This window comes from Fistularia commersonii, chromosome 14 (assembly GCF_037954325.1).
Source record: "Fistularia commersonii isolate RoL2024-O1a breed Wild chromosome 14, RoL_Fcom_v1.0, whole genome shotgun sequence".
Lineage (NCBI taxonomy): Eukaryota > Metazoa > Chordata > Actinopteri > Syngnathiformes > Fistulariidae > Fistularia > Fistularia commersonii.
Window position 1 is genome coordinate 5,595,413 of NC_141297.1, and position 10,947 is coordinate 5,606,359.

General features: G+C 46.0%; 1 protein-coding gene across 2 annotated transcripts; it reads left to right on the forward strand.

Annotated features, from left to right (window-relative positions):
- The first annotated feature begins 427 nt into the window (after positions 1-427).
- On the forward strand, positions 428-5,258 carry slc52a3-1 (solute carrier family 52 member 3-1). Of its 2 annotated transcripts, none has more exons than XM_086159519.1 (4): positions 428-549; positions 2,339-3,411; positions 3,796-3,919; positions 4,169-5,258. In XM_086159519.1, the coding sequence occupies exons 2-4, from the start codon at positions 2,405-2,407 to the stop codon at positions 4,379-4,381; spliced, it is 1,344 nt and encodes a 447-aa protein (XP_086015645.1). In that variant the 5' UTR covers positions 428-549; positions 2,339-2,404; the 3' UTR covers positions 4,382-5,258. The 2 variants fall into 2 exon arrangements, with proteins under 2 accessions (XP_086015645.1, XP_086015646.1); XM_086159520.1 differs by having other exon boundaries at positions 453-553.
- Positions 5,259-10,947: the final 5,689 nt, after the last annotated feature.

Consider the following 10,947-nt stretch of genomic DNA (forward strand, 5'->3'; position numbering starts at 1 on the left):
GATTCAACACGATGTCAGTAGAAATGAAAAGGTGACTGCTTCCGTGGAATCGGTTTGCCCAAGACTCGTCCAATCCAATCCAGCGTTCCACTTCAGTCCCGGATCACGAGTTCTGTCCAGGCTTGATTTTCTGTTTCATGCACACTTACAAGGAACTTTCACGTAACGGGTGCCGAACAAGGTGAGCGGCATGCCGGAACCAGCTGCGTCCAGGGTCTGGGGTGATATCACCCGCCTGGCAAACAACAGCGGCGCATTTCAATTTTCAAATGTTCTTTGTGTGCGAGCCAAAAAAATGTGAAGGGCAGCTGGAAGTGCTTCAGCTACGGCGACACTTATTACGAGGCGATTGCAGCTATAAGAGGACAAGGACGCTGCCCCCTGGTCGTGCAGCGGAGCTGATCGACAGCGGGACTCGGACTCTGACCTGACCCGAGACCACGTGATCCCACCCCTTGTGAGAGCGCGTCCGCTACAGCTCTGTCACTGCGCTGCGTGCTGAGATGACGACGAGTCTGTTTTCGATCCCTCCCCGGAGCGGCGAAACCTGTGAGTACGTTTGACCTCCTAAAAACCGGCCCCGGAAGTGCGGGGGAGGATGAGCTAGCTGGTTGATTTAGCTGGAACGAAAAGCATTTTTCCACACAATCAACAGACATGGTAGTTAGGTAGGACACGACGGAGGCCCCGCGGATGTTATTTTTTTCCTCTACTACTCGCGAGGGGAATGTGAGAATTGTATCGGCCGCCCGGAACACCGAGAGCTCCCGCTGGTGTTAATGTGACTAATGGAACTCGCCTTACGCGACTCCTTAAAAGCAGAAGTCACGGTTTTGTGTGTGACTCGTAAACATTAGCCGCTTCAGTGAGTTTTTGGTAACAGCCTGAATTGGATACATGTGATCTCGATTCTGCTTTTTTTTTTTTTTTTTCTTCTTCTCCTTTTTCCTCAACATGCGGCAAATAACACACCGCTGCTCGGGCTCATGATTATCAAACAGCAGATATGAGCCAAATTATTCACGAGTTCATTATCTAAGTGGAGCGGCTGCGTTGAGCGAGACTGTGTGAAAGGGGTCTTAAAAAAAACAACAAAAAACTTGTCTCTGTTCAGCTGTTTGAGGGTGATTTTTTTTTTAGTGTTTGTACTCAGTGTTACTGACTTTTATGATTAAAATCATTGCGTGGGGGTAACGAAAGAAGTAAACCCTATTTCCGGTGGTATGAATAAATTCCCATTCTCAGATGAGTGGTTCACCTGACAGATTTGTTTCCTAATAGTTATTCAAAAGAGGATAAAATAGAGATAAAAATACACCCTAACCTCTCATTTATGTGCAGGAAAACTAGGGAAAAGATACTTTCAAAACAAAACTCCAGCAAACCGTGAATGGCGTCACAAAAAAGGGAGAGAGAAAGAGAGAGAAATTATGTTTGACAGTTTGATGCCTCCCCAACCCCACAAGGATCAAGATGAAAAGAACATTTTGTTATTGATTGGATAAAAGTATGGGATTTATTATCAAGAATTTTCCTTTTTTGTGCCTAACAAAGTTTATGAATCATATAAACACTAAATCAAGCCTCCCCCCTGATGTAAATGGTACCTAAGAGAACTGAAAGCTGATGGTGTTGCTCTTCATTATGACGCTGCACAATCGACATCCGCTTCATGAGCTAAAGAAAAAAAAAACGAAAAAGCGGGTAAAACTCTTTCAGTACGACTATAAAAGTTCACTTTCATAAACTATCTGAGAAAGAGTAAATGGGGTTTATGGTGCAGTTGTAGTACAAAAAAGTGTCAGTAGGATGTGACCTGACGTTCCTACTGAATTGGAGCGGTTTTAACTCCAGTCAAGTACCAAAGCAGCCGACTTGTTTGGGGCGATACTTCGCAAAGCTATTATTACTCTGTGAAGTTCCAAGATCACATGAAATCTACAAATCAATCCATTAGGTTGCAGTCTACAATAACACATCAAGCATCTTCTTCATCTGCCTTGATTTCTTTATCCTATTAGATCGAAGTGGAATTAAAACGGAATATCTTTTGATACTGTATTTTGTTTCAGGTCAGAAGTATAGGTTTCTGTATTTATTCTTTTGAGTTGCACAGGGATGCATTGCTGTCTGAAAAGTAGCGTAAAAGATCATTTTCCTGAGAGCGTAAACAGAAGTAGTACTTTTTGCGACGGCAAACTACTTTGATACTTTTTATACTGTTAATACGACATAAGCCCTCGGGAAAGAGCACGGCCTGAACGGAAGACTGTGCTGTGACTCATTTTGGCGTCGTAAAACGGCTGGAGGTGACGTTATTGCCTTTCTGTCCCACAAGGAATGACAATCAGCTGAAGTGGAAAGGCTCTCCGGCCCTGGGCTCCGGAGGCGTCGGCGAGCAGCGATGGCTCTGCTGGTCCACCTGCTGGCCTGCGCCTTTGGCCTGGGCTCTTGGGTGGCGGTGAACGGCCTGTGGGTGGAACTCCCTCTCATTGTTAACGCTCTCCCCGAGGGCTGGGAGCTGCCCTCCTACCTGACGGTCATCATCCAGCTGGCCAACCTGGGACCCCTGCTGGTCACGCTCCTGCACAAACAGCGCCCGGGCCGACTGAAGGAGCACGTCGTCATTTACACCATCCTCTCCATCGGCGTCCTGTCCTGCTTCCTGCTTGCTTTCTTCTGGGACAGGACCTCTGTGGTGGCTGGCGCGTCCCACAGCACCGCCTTCTTCGTCATCACCTTCTTCCTCTCCCTGGTCGACTGCACGTCCTCGGTAACGTTCCTGCCTTTCATGATGCAGCTCCCGGCCAATTACATCACGTCGTATTTCATCGGCGAGGGACTGAGCGGGTTCATTCCCGGCGTGGTGGCCCTGGGTCAGGGCGTGGGAATTGCGAAATGTGTCAACTCCACCCAGACGGCAGGAAACCTCACAGACGGGCCCGTTTGGTCGATACACACGGAGTATCTCCCTCCGAACTTCTCCACCGAGGTGTTTTTCTTCTTCCTGGCAGCCATGATGTGTTTAAGCCTCGCCGCTTTTGTCGCGCTGAACAGGCTACCTCAGGTAGGCCGGCTGTCCAGTGAAAACCTCGTGCGAGGCTCCGTGACATCCGTCTGCTCGGGTCTGGACAACCCTGGAGCAGAGACTGACGGGGAGGGCGTGAAAAGCCAGGAGGCGGGCGACGATCACGGCGGGCCGACGCTGGCAGACGCCGAACACTCCACGTACCGGCTGACCTTCATCTATTTCATGGTGGTGTGGGTCAACGCCGCCACCAACGGCGTGCTGCCTTCAGTGCAGACCTACTCCTGCATGCCATACGGCAATCTGGCCTATCACCTCTCCGCCGCTCTGGCTTCAGTCGCCAACCCACTGGCTTGCACCATTGCCATGTTCTTTCAAAACAGGTAACTCCGCCGCTGCTTGAATTCCAACCGGCTCGATAAAATAAACGAAATGTGAAATGACTTGAGAATCGTCACGTTTTGAGCTCTTCGTCCCGAGCCGGCAAAACAACTTGTCTGTCATTCAACTTGTGACTTTGCGGTTTTCATTTCAAAGATTGATAATTCCCGAACCAATCGGGGCGACCATAAATTACCGCTCACGGTGTATATGAATTAAAATATACATCATTGCCGTTAATGCGGTGGTTATCATTGGAATGGCACTGACGTGCTCAAAAGTAATCAACTAATAAGGTGTTAAACGGTGTCAGTTAATCAATGCCGTTATCTCAAAGTGGAGTCTTTAAATAATTGCCGCTGACACGTAGCGCCGTGTGTTTTCAGGTCTCTGAGCTTCCTCTGCGCGCTGACGGTGTTGGGCACAGGATTTGGCAGCTATAACATGACGATGGCGGCCATGAGTCCGTGTCCTTGGCTTCAAGGGTCCTTGACGGGAGAGGTGATCATTGTGAGTGAGGCCGCAAACATGTTGTGTAAGAGATGATCGCAGCGCACACAACAAAAGTTAGCCGGGGCAAATGGCAAAGTTCAACTCCTCCTCGGCGAGATTATTGAGTAACTCTCCTCGTCGAAGTGATGCTGAGTTAATAGGCTTGTCGTTTATCGTCGTCTGTTGTTATTCAAACGATTATTGAATTAAATTCCCAAAAATGCAGGGTGGCTGCTAGGTGACTAATTTTTCCCCCGCTTTTGCCAGGTTTTCTCGTGGCTCTTCTTCACCGGAACGCTGTCTTACGTCAAAGTGATGGTGGGCGTGATCCTGCGAGACCGAAGCCACAGCGCCCTGGTGTGGTGCGGCGCCGCGTCCCAGCTGGGCTCCTTGATCGGCTCGGTCACCATGTTCCCACTGGTCAACATCTTCGGACTGTTTCAGTCGGGGGACTTTTGCAACACGCGGTGTCCGATATGACGGTCCACTTGAGAACAAGAGCGTTTCGGTTTAAGGCAGTTACTTTATGAAACCGAAACCGACCAAAATAGCGATTGTATTTGTCTTATTCCCTAACGCGAACAGATGATAATTTCTCTCCGAGGGACTCGGCTTGTATTTCATCGAGACCGGGGCCGCAAGTTGTAGTCCACCTTTTGCTGACACTTTGATCTTAATTTGCACCGCAGCAATAAAAATGTCGCAGCTCAACAAAAAAAAAAAAAAAAAAAACACAAGCGAATGCACTGGATGCGAGAAATTCTCAAAGGCACGAAGCTGACGAGCTTGATTCATGCTCTGCCACGCGGCACAGAAACTAAACAAGCCGTTAACATACAAAGTAATGTTGCCGTCAGTTTTCTTTATGTCTTTAGTCTGAAAGTGAGTAAGCATATTTCCCCTTAGAGGATGTAAAGTCATGTTTCTTTTGCGCCGAGCTTAATCCCGACTGCGTTACTTGAAAGCGGAAAATGAATCAAAATCAATTTAATCAATTAGAGACCAAGACGTTCAGCTTTCATTGAGTCTGCTGCCAAGTGCATTGCACCAGTCATTTAACAATCCTTTTTTTTTTTTAACTCTAGGTGGCGCAAGTGCGCCTCCAAAGCATGTCAATCCCCATTTTGCAGGCACTCAAGGTCTGCAAGTCCTGAGAAACCTTCTGCACATAAAATACAGTTATGACCTTATGCTTGAAAAACTGAATGAGCTTGGATTAATTTTTCTCCTGCAAGCTAAAGACTGATGACACCCTTGTTCTATGGGATAAAATGAGTTTGGCAATAAAAATGACAAACCCACGCAAACACATTGTTGATGCTTTGTAAGCCAATGAAAATTAAACACGGAAATTCTCGAGGATTTCAATGTGTATATTTGTTTGGGCTGCCTTGGCTGGAAAACGGCGAGCAGTCGCAAAACCGCGGTGGTGTAAAGTCCTCCGGTGAATACATCCTTGTAAACTTTAAACGGTTCAGTTCTTCTTGAGACCGTGTGCATTTATTGTACATAATATTTAACTGACCCGAAAAAATGGATCATAATACAGGCCAGCAGTCGGATTCGTTTTAATTAAATTGGCTATTATAGGGCTGACAATGGTGGTATTTCTCATCCACCTGCCGCGGTTTATTAGTGATTATAGGGAGTTGTTGCAATTATTTTCAAATATGACCGAAAAGCCTTCACTCATAACCGGCGACATAAATCCGAGGGAAGCACCTGATAAATCCTGACTGAATCCTGAGAGACGAGGTCAAATAAACAGCCACGAGAAAATTTGGACGATGATTTTGTAACGAGCCTTGTCCCAGCTCCCCATCATCCCCCTCGAAGATGCTGCTGCACCAAAGAGGATGGATGGATGGATGGATGGATGGATGCTGGTCATCCCTGCTTTATGGAGAGTGAGTTCCCATCAGCAGCTGTTCCTCCGCTCTGCCCTCCGTGCCCTTTAGAAGGAGCGTAAGAGGTTCCCTGGCTCGGGTCTGTGGGGAAGCACAGGGAGGAGGAAGAGGAGGAGGAGGGCTATAATTACTGATGCTCAGCAGGGGCTGATGGCTGTTGCTCCTGCCGCTGGTCATTTGGGAGATTCCCTGACCCCTACACTGAGTAAAAACAAAAAGATAAGGAAGGAAAATTGGGCCACAATTGGCCTCGCGTAGCCTCCAGGGCCCCGGATCAGTGGAGGAGAAGCACAGATGGGACTTTCTCACTTGGATTTGTTGGATCTGCATTCCAGCTTTTCTGAGCTTGACAGAAATAACTGCAGACAGTTGTTCATGATATTAATTAAGGCTTTTGAAGACAATCTTTTTTTAAAAACCTCTTATATTGAGATTTATTATGAGTAAAAAAAAAAAAAAAAATCATGCTGATGTTAGCAGAGTCTACAAAAAGAGTCAAGGTAAATGTACTAATTTTGCAGGATGCTTTCACTGTCCGTGTGATTACACTTGATTAAGATTTAAACACTGACAATAACATAAATAAGTCCAACAAGGTAGGACTTGTAGAGTATATCCTTAGCTGCTGCACTCAATCTAGCATCATAAGGGTTTGAAGGTTGATGACTTTGACCTAAATCTGCCTTAACCATAATCAAAGAAGAAAAAAAAGCATGTGCCGTCTCATGAAGTTGGAAAGAAATCTTTTTTTTTTTTTTTTTTTTTGTTAGCTTAAAACACAAAAATGACAATTTCTATGTCAGCTTCCACCAGTGTTTAACTTGAATTGATGTTGGTAAAACTCCGGGGACAAATTGCTTTTTTTTTTTTTTCTTCCCACACCTGACAGTATCCAGCTGGATATACACAGTATGTGAAATGCTGATAATGCCTGATAGAATCCTGTGACCATGAATAGGTCAGGCTCGAATCTTAATTACCTCAACAATGCATCACATTGATCATTTAGGCCTTGAAATAAGATATTATATCACTAAGTAGCTTAGCCACGTTCACCTGAGGATTGAATGGAAATTCTGCTCTCTTGTTGTTAACTTGCCCTTGACTGCGTCTACGCAATCAAAAGGATTTTCTCGACAAGCTTCATTAGCTGAACTCCTTGATTGGCTCAGGGCTTTTGTGTCGAGACAAAACAAAGCAGGGAAAGAAAAGTGTATCATTTTCCTGCAAGTGTCAGATGGTCCCATCGCTCCTCCAGCTGGTCAGGAGGGGCCGCGGCCACCTGGATCCTGAGTCCCGGGTCCTGTGAGATCCTACGGTCTCCGCTGCCATCCGAAGACTCCACTTACTACGCCACTGAGAGGTCCATCTGCTCAGGACGACACCTCCCAAAGAGTCACCCCCACCCTAGCTTCCCCCTTGCCCCCCCCCCCATGTCTGCCACTGTGCCTCTTAGCTAAATGAGCAGCGTGTCAAATGGAAGGAGGATTTACCCTTCCTTGAGCTAAATAAGAGAGTGAACCCACGACGCGATGAACGAGTGAACCCACCTGCGTTGCCGCGGCTCGGCTGCTGAATCGACAGATATGTCACCTGTGTCTGACTTTGCACGATTGTGAGGCGCAAATAAGTAGCGCGTTAACGTTTAGCGGGCCTGCGATTCTGGGATACAGCTGCGCCGAAGAAAAGCTGTTTTCTAGGGAGCGGAAGGGGGTCAGAAATAACAACTTGCGATTCGGAGAGTGAGGAAATGTGCTTCGGAGAACCCGGAGGCAGACGGATTTTTGGCAGATGATGTTCAGGTGAACAGCTTGCGGGTAAACCGATTGCTGATGCATGCAGACAATTCAGACAGGCGCCGTTCAGGCAACATCTCACAATCTCTCCCCCATCAATTTCCACACACACCCCATTTAATAAATGCCGTCCATTTATTTGAGATTGGATGTGACAGCCTTATGTCATTTCGCCATAGTGTCTCGGAGCAGACAGTGATGCACACAGACCCGCTCCTCGTTTTCTATCAGCAGGTATTGATGTTGCTTTAATGAAGTGCCTAGCACTCCACCCTAGGAAGAGACAAGTCTGTCAGCATATGTAAATGCTTCCTGCCTGTCATTGTTGTGGTAGGTTCAGCATGGGTCAGCATAGATTCCCCCTCTGGGAACCCTTTGTTCTAGGGCCCGATTGTGCCACATGAGGAGACCAATTACAGAGCTGCACAGCAGGACGGGGTGCAAACTTGTTACCCTGCTGCTGTTAGCTAATTATTACTTCAACACTGTGGCTAGTGCATCATGGCTGGGTAACAAAGGCGACAGTTTCAGGTTGAAAACTGCTTCTAAATTAATGCTTTACAATCTGCGTGAATGCAAAATAATCATAAAAAAGAAAAAAAAAAAATTAACTTTGCTGAAGTCATTTTTTACTGAAGGCACCATTTTCTCTGTTTGGGGAAAGGTCACCCTAATTTTCCAGTCATAAATAGATACTGAACTGCTTAAATCCCAGTAGAGCTCCTTTGCATTGATAATGCAAAGGCAATTTACAGGCTAGATTCTGCCAACCACATAACCTTGATGTGGTGTCAAGAAATGATTTATGAAAATGCATCCTGCTCCGCCTGTCCCAAGGTAGACCTGACTGAACCTGGAGTGTTGACACAAAGCCCATATGGCCGAGCAAACAGACACCGGCTGCATTATCATTCATGTCTTCACATCTCAAAGGGCTTTTGTTTCCTGTTTCTGACTAGGTATCGGCAAGGTCCGATTCTGATGTAGGAGTGCAAGAGTTTTGCCAGAATTTTCAGAGTAAAAACAACAGTATAAAACAAAAGCCCCCCCCCCCTCAAAAAAAAAAAAGAGGTTCGTTTTGATGCTGATGGCCGAGGATCTGGCAGGTGTGATCAAGAGTTACATTCGCTCGGATTGAACAACCAACAGTTCAGCCTTAATCACATCTAAGTAGTAACCGCATTATCAGAGGTGTTTTAGAGGGTATATTTTACAACAGAATACAGGACACACCTCTTTATGCGTATAGACGTCCTACTTGCCATTAGTCCCCTCCCTGCAATCCAGCCCATTCATCTCCTTCTCCCCACCCCCAGTGACCAGTCTAGCCCAGCTGCTAGGGGCTACCAGTCCCCCTTGTGTGTGGGACCAGTCAAGTGGAAAATGGCTGCTACCGAGAGAGCCCACTTTAGAGAGCCATCATCCTTTGAAGGGGCATGATGGCCTTTGACAGCCGCAGTGTTAACATGGAGCCCACACGAACACAGCGCTGCTATTACCGTGTTTACTAAAGCAGGAGGAGAGGGGATCAAGACCCTGTTGGTTGATGTTTGAATCCATGGGTAGCAGGGTGCTTGTCCGACCAACATCACCCCTGGCATTGTGGGGAAATGTGACACGGTATCAGTCGCGGCCAGGTATAAATGAAACCAAAACGTGCCCGTTGAGCTTTTGTCAACCGAGATACGCGCTTGGGGTGGACTTAATCACAATGTGTATAAGCACCTGTTTTTGTTAATAATGTTGAACGCAATGTTTCTCATGGAACATCTTCAGCCTAAAGTGAGTGGCGGCACACGCATGCGCATCCATGTGACTATAAATACTTTTTCAGCAGAATGACTGTTGTTTGGGACAGGGACATTTTGCTCTATGAGACATCGGGTGACACAAGTAACCTCCAGCTGTACGAGAAGCTCCAATAAAGAGGGACGCAGAAAGCTCGGTTGGGAAACTCAAGGGGGTGTCACACACTGATATAAAAAAAAAAAAAAAAATCACGTACATACTAAATATATATACCATACATTTATGTAGCGTACATTAACATATATGCATATTAACATATGGTCGTTAGTTCATGCTAAGTAATTATAATCATGTTTGTTGTGAAGGCTACATCTCTGATCTCTGGGATTTATATGTAAACATATACAAATTTATATGAACCCATACATCAGTGATTGCACTGTTTTAATACGCATTGCACAACTGCTGTCATTGTGTACAGGGAAACACCAAGACACGGCTTCTTATCGGTTTTATTGACCAACCAGCTTTTGATGCACCGTACTCTACGATCCATGGTCAACTGAAAGCCATTATCAGATTTGGAGAGATCCGGTGAATAACCTTTGTCTTGGTTATTATTTTGTGTAATCTATGCTTCAAGTAGTTATCTACATTATCATTCTTCAATATTCATGTCAGTACTTATCAAGGAATTGCAAAATCTCCTGAGTACTTGGTGAGAAGTCTGAAGAATTTGACAGTGTTTTTTTTTTTCACGTTACGCATAATGAAAATGATCGTTAATGTGTGTCTGATTATAGCCGTGAATCAATTTTGGGCCCAGTGCAAACTCGGCGACAGTTGAATGATTTATTGGATGTATTGCTTTGCTGTTATTTACAAAACAGTATACTTGAACAGTTATTTTAGTCTACCAGCAATTCAATATTACATTTTCACAGATATTTCCACACAGGTATCTTTCCTCTAAGTGGGGTTCTGATAATTTTGTGCAATTGCTATTGTGCAACTCCTGCACTTATTGGGCTCATTAACCGAAGCGACGCTCCCTAATTCACCGTTGACCTCTGGCACCGTGCCGTCCATTTTATGGACGGCGATTGGATCAGTAATATATAAAAGCTGAAACAGTGTCATGTCACTCCGCTCTGGCTGACCTGATGCCAATGCCGGCTAACGGATGATTTATGGCCGTAACTCGAGCGAGCGGCGTTCACAGCTCAGGCACATGTTGCTGGAGGACACATGCGGAGCTCCGAATGAGCAACAGTGATTTTAACTGCAACAAATGGTCAAGGTATATCATTATCCAGATTTTGGCGAGGGGATCATTACCTGCCACAGATGCCACCGTTGTTTTGTGTCTCCATTTGTCCTGAGGCTAGTACGACCCCGATTCTTGAAAAGAACAGGAGGTGCCTTTGTGTTGACACACACCTGATCGTAGCAATCAATTGGCAGCTCTACCCTTAAAGAAGTCTCTCAGGCACTGCCTCAAGGCCGTCCATCTGTTGCTGAGGACGTGTTGGCTATGGGTGCATGCGCCTGTGCACAGGTTGCCATATATCTGTGCACACAAGTGTGTCGGCAG

Bases quoted from the DNA above. Each gene is read 5' to 3' on its own strand.
- slc52a3-1 (XM_086159519.1), top strand. From the start codon at position 2,405: ATGGCTCTGCTGGTCCACCTGCTGGCCTGCGCCTTTGGCCTGGGCTCT. The intron at 3,412-3,795 runs GTAACTCCGCCG...GTGTGTTTTCAG, and splicing joins GCCATGTTCTTTCAAAACAG to GTCTCTGAGCTTCCTCTGCG. The intron at 3,920-4,168 runs GTGAGTGAGGCC...CGCTTTTGCCAG, and splicing joins TGACGGGAGAGGTGATCATT to GTTTTCTCGTGGCTCTTCTT.